The 13,692-nt window shown below is 41.0% G+C and overlaps 1 protein-coding gene across 2 annotated transcripts in view; it reads right to left on the bottom strand.

Annotated features, from left to right (window-relative positions):
- ROBO4 (roundabout guidance receptor 4) overlaps nt 1–13,692 on the bottom strand; it is a 74,336-nt gene that overhangs the window by 25,958 nt on the left and 34,686 nt on the right. For both annotated transcript variants that reach the window (XM_072156610.1, XM_072156611.1), the window contains exons 9-14: nt 10,547–10,665; nt 8,866–9,037; nt 6,774–6,956; nt 4,780–4,822; nt 2,564–2,703; nt 614–949 (exon numbers count right to left, since the gene is read on the bottom strand). In XM_072156610.1, the coding sequence (XP_072012711.1) occupies nt 614–949; nt 2,564–2,703; nt 4,780–4,822; nt 6,774–6,956; nt 8,866–9,037; nt 10,547–10,665 (993 nt within the window). The remainder of the gene's footprint in view (nt 1–613; nt 950–2,563; nt 2,704–4,779; nt 4,823–6,773; nt 6,957–8,865; nt 9,038–10,546; nt 10,666–13,692) is intronic.

Below are 13,692 nucleotides of genomic sequence, written 5' to 3'. Positions count from 1 at the left end.
ATGTAGTATAGTGCTTTCACCTCCCCTCTCTTCAGTGTAGTATAGTGCCTCCACCTCCCATCTCTACAGCATAGTGTAGTGCCTCCACCTCCCATTTCTACAGTGTAGTATAGTGCCTCCACTTCCTCTCTCCAGTGTAGTATAGTGCCTCCACCTCCCCTCTCCAGTCTAGTATAGTGCTTTCACCTCCCCTCTCTACAGTGTAGTATAGTGCCTCCACATCCTCACTCTACATTGTAGTATAGTGTCTCCACCTCCCCTCTCCAGTCTAGTATAGTGCTTTCACCTCCCCTCTCTACATTGTAGTATAGTGCCTCCACTTCCTCTCTCCAGTGTAGTATAGTGCCTCCACATCCTCTCTCTACATTGTAGTATAGTGCCTCCACTTCCTCTCTCCAGTGTAGTATAATGCTTCCACCTCCCCTCTTTACAGTGTAACAGTGTATCCATCTATACTCCCAAGAATTGAGATTACTGCCTCCAAATACCTGCTATCCTGTGTAATATAGTACCTCTTCAGATGCAGTATAGTGTCTTCATCTTCCCCTATAGTGCAGTATGTTGTCTACCTTGCTAATGTTATAAGTGCTAGCACATATATACTTACACTTACCTTTTTTAATATTTTGACTCCAAGTCTCCTTTAGTGCTACATTTGGTGGTACAGGAACCACAGGTTTTCCAGGTATCTTGCTCCTTGTGCCCCCGTGTATGAGGCTGTTAGCACTGCTATGACAGTGCGGGAACAGGCTGTGATCATACACTCCTAGAGGTATTCCCGACTTTGAACTAATCCCCATCCCAGGAAGCCTGACAGGTGAGGGGTAATGGAATGTTGTCAAGTCCTTCCCAGGGAGATCCACATACAGAGCTCCATATGTACTGCTGTCCGGAACCAGAGGGATGATCTGACTGCGGCTGCCTTCACTTTTACGCTCAAATGAGATAGCTGCAAAATAAGGACATACATTATCTCAAAGTGTTACTATGTCATTGTCTTGTCATCCCAAATATTGCTGTGTCATATTCTGGTTATACTGTATATTAGTATGTCATGTTTTCTTCACCCCAAAAGTCACTTTGTATTATCCTGCATCCCAAAAATTAGTATGTCATGTATCTGTCAATGCCCTGTACCACCAAGCACTTTCATTACACCAAAAAACAAAAACCCCTCACATACACAATTTCACTGTAAATGTGCTGCCCTCTGTTTGTACCACCAGAATAACAATTATCAGCTTTCATTTTTCTGGAAAAAATCTATAGAGAATGTCCAGAAAAAGTAGGAAAACCTACCAACCTCGCTAAGGCATCTGCATTTTCAGCATTAACTAGATTGCCATATGAAGCAGAAGTGGTCTGCATGGCCTAAGGAGTACATCCCACACTCTCTGGGGTTCATGTCACTGCTTATAAAAACATATAATGTTTTTTCTATTTCCAGTGCTACCCCTACTATGTCCATAAACACTGCTACCAGTAGTATATTACTGTCTTCTTACTTGGCATGAGTGAAGCAGGTCAAAGAGCATCAGTCTTGAATTGGGATCTACTTCACATCTCTTCTGCACCAATTTAACCATTGGGGCACATTTATGGGCCAGTTTTCTTTCAGACTTTGCACGTTCTTTTCAGTGCAAACTGCTTGCACAGGTATTTAAGAAGTGTCTGCACCACATTTCTATCTCATGCGACCCTTTTGTGGCGCGGCTGCGCTATTCTTCATGCAACAAATTTTGGCACTAAAGGGGAAGTTCTGGTGCTCAGTCGGACCATGCGCCAGATTTATCACGCAAAGTCCGACAGGTGCACCAAAAAAAAGTGGTGCACTCTGTCGGAGCAGTGCATGGGCGCCAGATTCATGAAGGCGCACAGGCACCCTCTGACGTCGCCAACCAAATTGTAATTCCCCGGCTGTCTGCAGGAGGAGGCTTGCAGTGGTGGGGCATGAATACATTAAAGTCCAGGGAAGCCGAGAGGCGCTCAGGCTACTTCAGCCCAAGCGCCTCCGGCCCCTTTACAAAGTTATTATTTCGGCAATAAAAATGCCGAATTACATGTAGAACACTGCGCCCCCCATCCACTAGACATAATGAGCAGCCTATTGAGGACACACCACCATTAGCTATCTGGTGGTAGATGTCCTTTAAATACCTGTGTAAGCAGTTTGTACCTTAAAAAACGCACAAAGTCCACCAGAAAACTGGTGCACGTCCCTTAGTAAATGTGCCCCACTATTTTGTTAGCCTATATAACTGATAACCTGGGGTTACTCAGTTGGAACATTAAGTCACTATGGGGTACTTGAATCACAAAGGTTAAGAAACACTGGTCAACTGTGAGTAATCTGAATAGTCATTATGTTTCTCAGTTATATTTCACTGGAGACATAATAACACATCTGGGATCACTTCTAGATGGGTAACAACAAATATAACCTTCAGTACAATTTACATAGTTGTTTTTGTCACCCAACTTTCGTAGATTCCTGATAAAATATGGTATAGTCTCAATGATGTGCTTCTAGCACACCTGTTACTGTGAATATTTATGCACCTACTGGATTTATGGAAGTCTGTTGCATCCTTGTTCTCCATCCACAGTAACTGGCTGTTCATACTGGTTGTGCTGCTGTAATTTCTGGAGCATGAAGCAGATTTCCAAGTGTTTGAAAGCCAAGGAGAGTCACTTGTGTCCATCCTGTAGAAAAGACCATTATCTAAATCCACAGGTACAATATGTGATATTCTAAAATTCCTCAAATTCTCTGCTTCTTCATTATCTACACAAAGTGGAAAAGTAAGTGCAGCTCTGGAGTATAAAACTGCATGATACGAAAAGTAATAAATGAATGCAGCAGAATGGGACGTGAAACTCTGGAGTATAATACGCCCAATGTTGCAGTTTAGCTGGGGCTATCACACTCTCTTGTTATCAGGGTCTCTCAGGCTGTATTCACATTTCGGATGCTATTTCAGTGCATTTTGAATGCATTCTCATTGCAAATATGCGTTTGGAGATGTGTTTTGCCCAATGCGTTTAAAAAAAAACACATCCAAAACACAACGTGTGAATACAGCCTCAGAGTTAAAGGATGATAGACATAAATGAGGTAACATGGCCCCTTTAAGTCTGATCGCTTGTAATAAGGCAGCAGAGCAGGGGGGCCATGTTCCCGCTCAGATGGGGCTCATATTTCAGTGCTGGTGAGATGTTAGATGTCTCTGCAGGAGCTGTGTCACACAAAGTGTATATTGCACTATATCTCCCAAGAGTACAATTTACAACTGTCTGTGAAGGACAAACGCAAATGAGTCTTATTGAGCTGAGGAATTGCTGAAACAGAGCGATATTTTATTGCCGGTAAATGGCGCTGCCACAAACTCATTTCGTAACTAATTCTTCATGTTGAGTAATGGCCTGTCTGACAAAAGTAATGCTGAAGATGGCTGGTGGTTCGGTGCACTCCGGCTGCTGAGGATTATAAGTAGAGGGAAATGACATGGCACTATGGTCTTTATACCATCAGCAGGTGTGGGAACCTAGTGCTAATACTTTGCACGGTTATAACTAATGACTGTTCCCATTCACTAACAATCAATATAGATTATGAGAAGGGAGAAGAATTTAATATATAATTTATATATTACACCACCTACCAGTTGGCGCACTTTCTGTAAATATTTTAGTTCATAGTGATGATCCCCGTACCATTCCCTGACCCTCTGTAATGTCACAGTGTAAAACAACAACCCAGTTCTGGTACAACAAAACACACAATCCAATTATTTTACTAAATGTGTCCGAAAACTGTTATAAAGTCACGGGACTTTACTATTTCTATTCAGGGTCAGATTAAGGGCGCCATGGGCCTGGACTGTATGAATATTATAGCCCCTACAAGTCACTTCCTACATACGGTACTAGAACCATGCTTCTTGGGGAATGGCGGATGCATCCTTCTGCCTGCTTTTAATCTCCGGTTTCAGGACCTTTGGAGGACCTTCAAAAGTCCTGAAATGGCCTTTGTGCACATGTGTACTGAGAGCAGGTACAGCTGTATGAGGATTTTATGGGTGAAGGCCCTTCTCAGTTTAACATTAGGTGGATGGTTTAGGTGTTCAAGGTCCCCTTAGGGTGTAGCCACATGTTCAGTTTTTCAGATGCAGTTTTTGAAGCCAAAAGCAGGTGTGGATGAAAATGGGAGAGGACTTATCATTGACAACTGCTGCTCCTCCTCTATTTTTTACTCCACTCCTGGTTTTGGCATCAAAAACTGCATCTGAAAAACTGAACAAGTGGCTGCACCCTCAGAAGGCCTGGATCCCGGGCTACCACCCAAACCGCTTATATTATAATCCACTACTGTTTCAGTAGACAGAACATCTCCTTTTGGATGTCATTTTTATGTGGCGATATGGTCTGTTTAAGTGGATAAAATTGCATATTTCCTCTCTTTCAAGGTTTTATTAAGTTCAATAAACTTATTAATAACTATGCAGTAACTGCCTTTAGGGAATACATAAAGTAGCCAACAGACATTCTCATTTAGAAATGTAGAAACAACTTAGGGTACGGAGCTTGCAATGCAAGCTCATTGCAGACACATAAGATGAATACGTCTACAGCTAATATTTAGTCATTGAGATATACTTTAAAACACAAAATACAGTAGAAGCAAAACAAATAGCGAGAAAAGAAATAGAAAGTACAGATGGGGAAAAGAAGATGGAAAGTCAGTGGGTAGGAGGGCGGGGGAGGACTTATATTTCCTACCTGTGTTTAATGATGGTGTCCTCACTTGCAAACCGGTAAAGTCCTAGAGAAAAGTGCAAATAAAATTATGACTGAATATAATATCCTAGTTACATACTATTGCATTGTGGTCAGACATCTCATAGAGCTAGGGAGCCTCCGAGGACATCAGTGATGTGGTGCCAAAGAGCTACTGTGAAAATCACTTCACATCTCCCCAGAACCTACGCATTTACTTCTTTGGGCTTACATACGGATGACAGACAGGAGTGGATAATCAAAACCAATTAAATAAGTCTATATATACAGAGACAGATTTTCTCCACCAGACTGACACAAGCCCACATTTATTAAAGTGTTTGCACCGACTTTGTGCCAGTTTTGTGTCACAGCTGTACTGTGTCTGATCACATACTGCCACAGTATCAAGGAAAGGTAGAGATTCAGACATTGGGGCAGATTTATTTACCCGGTCCATTCGCGATCCAGCGGCGCGTTCTCTGTGCTGGATTCGGGTCCGGCCGGGATTTATTAAGGCTGAAAAGCATCGGAACACGCTCAAGTTCACCGGCCTATTCCTAGTGAAGGTAAGTGCAAGCTCCACAAACCTTTTTGTGTTTTTAATGCGGCGGTTTTTCTGAATCCGTCGGGTTTTCGTTCGGCCACGCCCCCCGATTTCCGTTGAGTGCATGCTAGCGCCGATGCGCCACAATCCGATCGCGTGCGCCAAAATCCCAGGGCAATTCAGGGGAAAACGGTGCAAATTGGAAATATTCGGGTAACACGTCGGGAAAACGCGAACCGGCCCCTTAGTAAATGATCCCCATTGACTAATTGGCATTCTATTCATTACCAATAGTGACCTCTAGTGGATAGTGATATAAATTTCTATCCAAATAAAGCTAATGGGGCAAATTTACTAAGAATGTGGGAAACTGCACTAAAAGTGCTCTGCCTGTGTATAATGCTTGGTGCGCCAGATCCACTAAGAACTTGCCCTAGAAATCATGAATCTGGTGCTTCCCTGCACTGGCCCGGCAGAGTTCAACAATTTTTTTGTCCCTGGGTGGGACTAAAACCCAGGACTCCAGCGCTGCAAGGCAGAAGTGCTACCCACTCAGCCATCGTGCTGCCCTATCTGGTCCCCTAATTTGTGTTGCATGGTGACTGTACTAGCAGTTTACTCAAAAACAATGTGCAAAGTCGTGCCTCAATATTTCTCCTAGAAGGTCCAACAGAACATCTTGTGTTGCTGGTCTTTGGTTTGACATGATAATAATTTTGGATGATAATGTTCTACCTGCCCACTACCACAACAAACATGTTTTTCCTTTTTTTGCATTTTCCCTTGAAGTATTGATTCAAAATGTTAAGTACATTTTAATGGATAGGAAAAAAGAACAATTCCAGACAGATACAACTAGTCTTTTAAAATCTTACACACAGATGCAAAACAGATGCTAAATGGATGCAAGAACGGACATTAACGTCAGTTTTTCACTGGTGAAAATTGGCTTGGTCACCAGCATTTAGCCTTATAATACACTAAAACATATTCCATCTAATACTTCTGACAACCAGCCTCTTTATCACAAATAAGGAGGTTGTCAGAGCCCCAACCCCTGTTACCGGCAAGCTATAATGCAATAGTAATTCAATTTCACTGTGACCAGGCAATACTAACAACTAGTCTAAATATCATGAGCTTGTCACTGCCCCTCCTGTTACTGAAACTGTGACCTCTGGTGATTCTCTCTGGATGCTGTTATTTTACTGAACTTTATCCCCAGGCTGCATTGGTCAACAAGAGTTATCAAAGTGTCTGCAATGGAGCTTTTTTGATAATCCTTGTTCTCGTAACAGTCCAAAAATGTGAAAATACTACTGTCAATGGGATAAAAAAATTACTTTGTCTGGAATTAATACAAATTCAACTTAAGAACAAATCTTGTGTGTAATCTGGGGACTGCCTGTATATGATTATGAAATGATAACGCCATCACATGACCACTTACCGCTGTGCTTCTTCTTGTTGTAACGTTTTGAGTTCCTCTGACACAAGTAGATGACTGCAGCCATCAGCATGAGCCAGATAGTTCCCCCCACGGTAGCAATGAAGGCCGGGTGCTTTACCACCTGGAGTAGCAGATCCAGTGGAATGGTAGCATCTGTCATGTCTTCTTTCATTACTGGAGATTCTGTGGGATATTGAGGTAAAAAGGAGATGCAATAAGGGGAAGGCTAGATTATATGGGGGTCATTTAATATGGCCTTTCAAACAGAAAACTTGCAGGTTTTTATTTCTTTTTTGTGCCTCATGCACCTGAATTTATGAAGTGTCAGCGCCACAATATTGGTGTTTCTCCGACAATATTGACTTGTTCTATATTTGGGTGCAAAATTTTGGTCACAATATTTTGGTCACAATTTTTTGTCACAATTTGTAGCTCAAAAAAAGAGCAGCTAAAAACTGGTCCAGCTAATTAACTAATTTATTAATCTCTTGTGCCACAAACTTACATCCCACTAAAAAATATAGCACAGTTTCAGCACCACCCTGCGCCAAAATTAATAAATTACCCTCTACAGTACACACCAAAGGTTTGGACACACCTTCACATTCAAAGAGTTTTCTGTATTTTCATGACTATAAAAATTGTAGATTCACACTGAAGGCATTAGAACTATGAATTAACAGATGTGGAATTATATACGTAACAGAACTGTAAATATGTCTTATATTGTAGGTTCTTCAAAGTAGCTACCTTTTGCTTTGATTACTGCTTTGTACACTCTTGGCATTCTCTTGATGAGCTTCAAGACGTAGTCACCTGAAATGGTCTTCCACCAGTCTTGAAGGAGTTCCCAGAGATGCTTAGCACTTGTTGGCCCTGTGCCTTCACTCTGCAGTCCAGCTCACCCCAAACCATCTTTATTGGGTTCAGATCTCGTAACTGTGGAGGCCAGGTCATCTGGTGAACCCCCCCCCCCCCTTCACTCTCCTTCTTGCTCGAATAGCCCTTACACAACCTTCAATTTTGAATAAATCCCCAACAATGTCACCATCAAAGCACCCCCACATCATCACACCTCCTCGTAAATGCTTCACGGTGGGAACCAGGTCCATTTGTTCCCCTTTCCAGCGGTGATCAAAGACATGGTGGTTGGAACCAAATGTCTCAAATTTGGACTCATCAGACTAAAGCACAGATTCCTTGTGTTCTTTAGCCCAAACAAGTCTCTTGTGCTTGTTGCCTGTCCTTAGCAGTGGTTTCCTAGCAGGTATTTACCATGAAGGCTGCTGCACTCAGTCTCCTCTTAACAGTTGTTGTAGAGATGTGGCTGCTGCTAGAACTCTGTGTGGCATTGACCTTGTCTCTAATCTGAGCTGCTGTTAACCTGTGATTTCTGAGGCTGGTGACTTTTATTAACTTATCCTCCGCAGTAGAGGTGACTCTTGGTCTTCTTTCCTGGGGGGGTCCTCATGTAAGCTAGTTTCTTTGTAGCGCTTGATGGTTTTTGCTTTTTTTCTAGCCAATTTTAACAGTCGGTTGAGTAGGACTATCTGCTGTGTATCCACCTGACTTCTGCACAACACAACTGATGGTCCCAATCCCATTTCTAAGGCAAGAAATCCCTGACAGGGCACACCTGTGATGTGAAAACCTTTTCTGGTGACTACCTCTTTAAGCTCATTAAGTGAATGCCAAGAGTGTGCAAAGCAGTAATCAAAGCAAAAGGTGGCTACTTTGAAGAACATATAATATAATACATAGTTTCAGTTGTTTCATGCTTTTTTATTAACTATGTAATTCCACAATTCATAGTTTTGATGCCTTCAGTGTGAATTTACAATTTTTATAGTCATAAAAATACAGAAAACTCTTCGATTGAGAAGTTGACCAAACTTTTGATCTGTACTGTATGTGATGAGAGTATCAATGTCTGGACTCATTATCTAACAAAACATGTTCCTGGCAAATAAAAGCCACCTCCCAAAATAAAAGGAAGGGGCCCAAATAGACATATAAGAGTTCCTAACCACAGACACATGCTATAAAACTGCCAGATGCCTGTAAGAATATCTAACTTGTAAGAATTACTTACCAATAAAAACATATTTAGGGTCACTCAGCTTTCCCACACCATTGTCATATACAGCTGCCAGCTGAACCTGATATTTGGTACCCGGTGGCAAATGAGGAATTTCCAGATAATGGGTCCCTCTGCCAACCATCCAGTTGGTTTGAGGAAGGGTCTCATTTCCAAGGCACCAAATCTATGAAAACCCAAAATATAAGTGTATATGAAAGAATATAACAAGACAATCAAGACAATTAATACAATCTAAATGATAAATCCTACAAATTATTTAGAACCAGCTTATTATCTGTGTGCGTAGTAGTAGAACAGAACAGACTTTTATCATAACTACTAGCACCCTCAGGCAGGGTAAGAAATGAAGAAATGTTCTATATAGAATTCCCTATTTTATGTGAAATTTTACCTATTTACCTTTAAAATGAATCCACTTCAAAGTAATTTGAAAATTATACAAAATATGACTCTTCTATAATGATTTTCACATGACTTGAAAATCTCAGTTAATGGAGATTTCAACCCCTACCTGAAGGGTCTAGTAGTTTAATTAGGTAAAATTTGGCTCAAGGTTCCCTTTTAATGAAATATATGCATTGCAATCCATTCACTGATGGCCAACAGAGATCTTCAAAACGTAGGGATGGAAACTCAGAAATATGACACTTTATCAAATAAACAAATACTTCTTACAGTAAAGCATTTATTACAATTGTAAGGACTCTAGACAATTCACAGTTGCCTTAACAGAGACCGACATGTATTACCTGCACTGATACATTGTAACAAATACATTGTAAAAATAGCAGCAGAGATATGTTTTTAATGGCGATGAGTTTTGCTCACAGGGGGTTGTCTAGTCTGGATACATATGTAAAGGTTCTCTGTCTCCAAAGCTAAACAATACATGCTTTTATTAGCTGAAGCAAGCAGAGATCTTGATAAGTACATTATTAATTTGCATGAGTGCAGGAGTTTTTCCAGGGGGCTGACAACCACTCACATCACGTGATAAAGAGGACGTATAATTTACCGTGCAGATGTCCAAAACACTGCACTCAACCCTGTTACCCTGCGGTGAAACTAATCACACCACACTGAGAACACTTCCCAGCTCCTTCATCTCCTCATGCGTCCACAGAAGTGTATGCTAATGTGAAGTGAAATTGACAATGTAATTAATAGAGATACACCTGTCACCTGTGATTGATGCCTGCCGCTGCCTGCCGGATACATCAGGATTTGTAATTGTAATAAATTCAGAATTTCGATATTTCAGAATAAACCTGCAGGGGCAGTCATCAGGTGTGGAGAAAATGGGCGCCAAAAAAATGAAACTTTGTCGTTTTGGATAAAAAAATTCCCTTTTTTCCCGGATTTTCCAGGGGCAATTTGTTTCCATTTGATACTCATACACTGTAGTCTAATCTTCCAGAAATATGACATTTACTACTTTTTGAAAGCTTTTTTTTAATGGATCCATAAATTATTGCACTAAATGTAACTGCTGTGTAATATGGTATTTTTATTATTTTGCTTAATGTTGTGTGTCACTCAGCTTCCACAGGAACAAATCTAACTTAGAAACAGTATAATATAGTATTTCATTCTGTAATGTAAAATGTTTACGTCTTTATTCTGGCCAGTCTGAGTTACTGGGAGTCTGTGCCTACTGCACCCCTGCATTTACCTTGTAAGCCTTTATAATCCTGTGACCATCCTCGGAGGGAGGTTCCCAACTCACAATAATGGATCCATTGCCACCACTGACCACTGTAATGTTAACGTTCTGTGGAGCGGGACCAGAAACTACAGAGGAGACAGACAAAACAGTACTTGGGTCAGTAAAATTGCAACAAAAAAGTCTAACAGCACATGGTGCGTATTACATGCAGTGCATATTCCACATGAAAATCCACTAAGTAATACAGTGCTATTATAGTATATGAGATTTTCACATATATACATGGCAGATTTTTTCTGCATAGGAATTGTCATACAGAGCTGATTTATTTTCATCCACACCGTTTCAGGTTTCTGCATCAATTATGACTGTGAAAATCTGTGACAAAGTTATTTTAGATTTTCTGTGCTGAAGTCATGCTGATTTTGTTGCTAAAGATACTATCGGTAGTTATTTGATTATTCCAAACTATTGGATATTCGTGTATATTTCCTGTGTTGCTGCTGATTCTTCTGATTTAGGACGCTCCCACACGTTGTTGGTGATATTAGTGTATGAGGACTTTCTGTGAAAGGAACACTTTTAAAGGGAAGATGTCGGCTGTCTTATACCGCAGACACATGCCATTTAAGGGATTTAACCACTTTCCTTTTCTAGTTTTTAGCCAAAGTCCCAGACACATCAGGTTTTTAATGCATATGCAGAATCTTATTTTCATTAGGCATAAAACTTTATTATTGATGAGAAACCTTTGTTTTAAAATTATGCTAATTAGCATCTCTACACAAAGCCATTCCAACGTTCCATAATTAATTCTCCACTTATCACCTCCTCCTTCCCCCCGAAAGCGGCTTCTCTCACTCAAGTCAGTGAGCAGCCGGCTGCATGAAAGGTATATCAAACGCACATGCACAAGATTTTCCGAGAGCCGGCGACAACAGCCGGCTCTTGGAAACAGTCAGAGGGGGAGGTGATAAGTGGAGGAAGGAGGCATAAATAATTATGGAAAGTAGGAGCGCCTAACGGCTTCATTTAAAGAGCTTGGAGTACCAGATGCTAATTAGCATAATTTTAAAACTAAGTTTTCTCAACAATAATAAAGTTTTATGCCTAACAAAAAGAATGTGACTTCTCTGAGGCTTCCGGGTCTGTTGTTTGGTACTACCTACTAAAGCCTACACTTTTCAATATTATTATCCTGCATCCAAAGTTTAAAAAAAATGTTTAGGTTATGGTCACACGTACCACTAGCGCTTCATTTACAAGTGCAACGCTAGTGCAAAGCGGGTGTGCCTGGGCCCGAACACATTGGTGTTTGCAGTGAAACACATGCGATCGGTAAGCAATCAAATGCGTTTCACTGTATACACCAATGAAATAACGTTGCGGCACGGCCCCTTGCGCTAGCATTGTGCTTGTAAATGCAGCCTTAGCGGTACAAGATACCATACCCTCAATGGTATAAAGACATAATCTACATAAATTTAGTATGTAAGAAATATTAGAATAAAGGGAATGTATATTTTGGACCAAACAGTAAACACAAAGTCCTCTAGACTGTGGCAGAACTGTGGGGTTTTTTTGTCAATTCCGCCTTATTTGGATTTTCTTTCCTGTTTTCCAGTGCACTGTGCCAAATATTATATGGTGACACTAGGAAGTACAAGTTGTTCTGCAGATAAGCCCTCATATGCCTCTGCAAATGGGAAAAAAAGAATTTTAGTCAACTGTAATATCTCCATTCATTGCCTCTGCTCACATCCTCTAATTAATTTTCTGCAGAATTCACCTCTGCAGTGTAATCCGAGAATGTCAGTCATTGTGGCAAGGCTGAGCGTTACGCACATATCCTGCGGTGGCCAGGGAAAAAGCGTGAACTGAAGTGTGAGGGGGTGGGGGGACAGTAGAGCTTCACTGCGCTAAACCCTACTCATCCTTATGAAGGACACATGGGCGGGGAGCATGATCAAGGATTTAGTGTTATCAAGCTCATAACATTTCATAGTTAAAATCTGATGCTGCACTAATATGAGAGCAATGACACACTTACATGAGAGGGTCTGGACAGAGGAACATGTCACCCTGAAACTTGGGTACAGGGCAATGACACACTGAGAGTAAAACAGTGACACACTGATCCTAAAGGAACAAAACTATGACAAATTGAGACTTAGGGTTTAAAACTGATGCTTGGCGTACAAGACAATGTCAAGCTGACAGGTTGACAAAGGAAAGATAGGAACTGCACTCAGGGTACAAGACTGTAGCACAACAAATACTCGGGGGTGGATGGAGCAGAACAATGACACACTGACACTTGGGGTACAGGACAATGACACATTGATACTTGGGGTACGGGACAATGACACATTGACAATTGGGGTACAGGACAGTGACACATTGATACTTGGGGTACAGGACAGTGACAAATTTGCACTTGGGGTAGAGGATGCACACACATTGATGCTTTGAGTACAGTAAAGACATAAAGGCTGGCTGATACACAGCATAGTCAGGGTACGGGACAGTGACACAACGATACACAGAAGTAGAGGAGACACTGACGGACTGAAACTTGGGGTACAGAACAATAGCAACTAGGGGGCACACTAGATTTAGTACATACTGATGCTTGGGCTTTAGGACAATGACAAGTTCACAATGATACACATTACACTCTGTTTACATGTCAAATGACACATGGGGTAGAGGACAATGACGCACTTATTCATAGGTTAAAGGATAATGACAAAGTGATATGTTAGAAGAACAAGATGACACTTACAGTTGGGGTACAAGTCACTGACAATTGTGGTACAGGAAAATGACACACTGACATTGGATATAGGAGAATGTCACACTGACACAGGGATTAGGAGGACAAGAGATAGCTGACATTATGAGTGACACAATGATAATCGATTGCATGAATTTGAGACACAAAGACTTAGGTATATGACAATGACACTACTACTTCTGGTGCACAGAGGGAGAGACTGGGGGCTATTCTATATTGTTATTGTAGAACTTGAAGAATGCAACTGCACTATTTATCAGTTATTGCCATCTAGTGGTGATTATATATAAGTGCAGCCAGTTCAACTTGACTCAAATATCTGATGTAAATACTTTTGTGTAAAAACTACAAAAGT

Source organism: Engystomops pustulosus, chromosome 6, assembly GCF_040894005.1.
Source record: "Engystomops pustulosus chromosome 6, aEngPut4.maternal, whole genome shotgun sequence".
NCBI lineage: Eukaryota > Metazoa > Chordata > Amphibia > Anura > Leptodactylidae > Engystomops > Engystomops pustulosus.
Note: the sequence above shows the minus strand (reverse complement) of the source record. Positions and strands in the feature narration are given on the sequence as shown.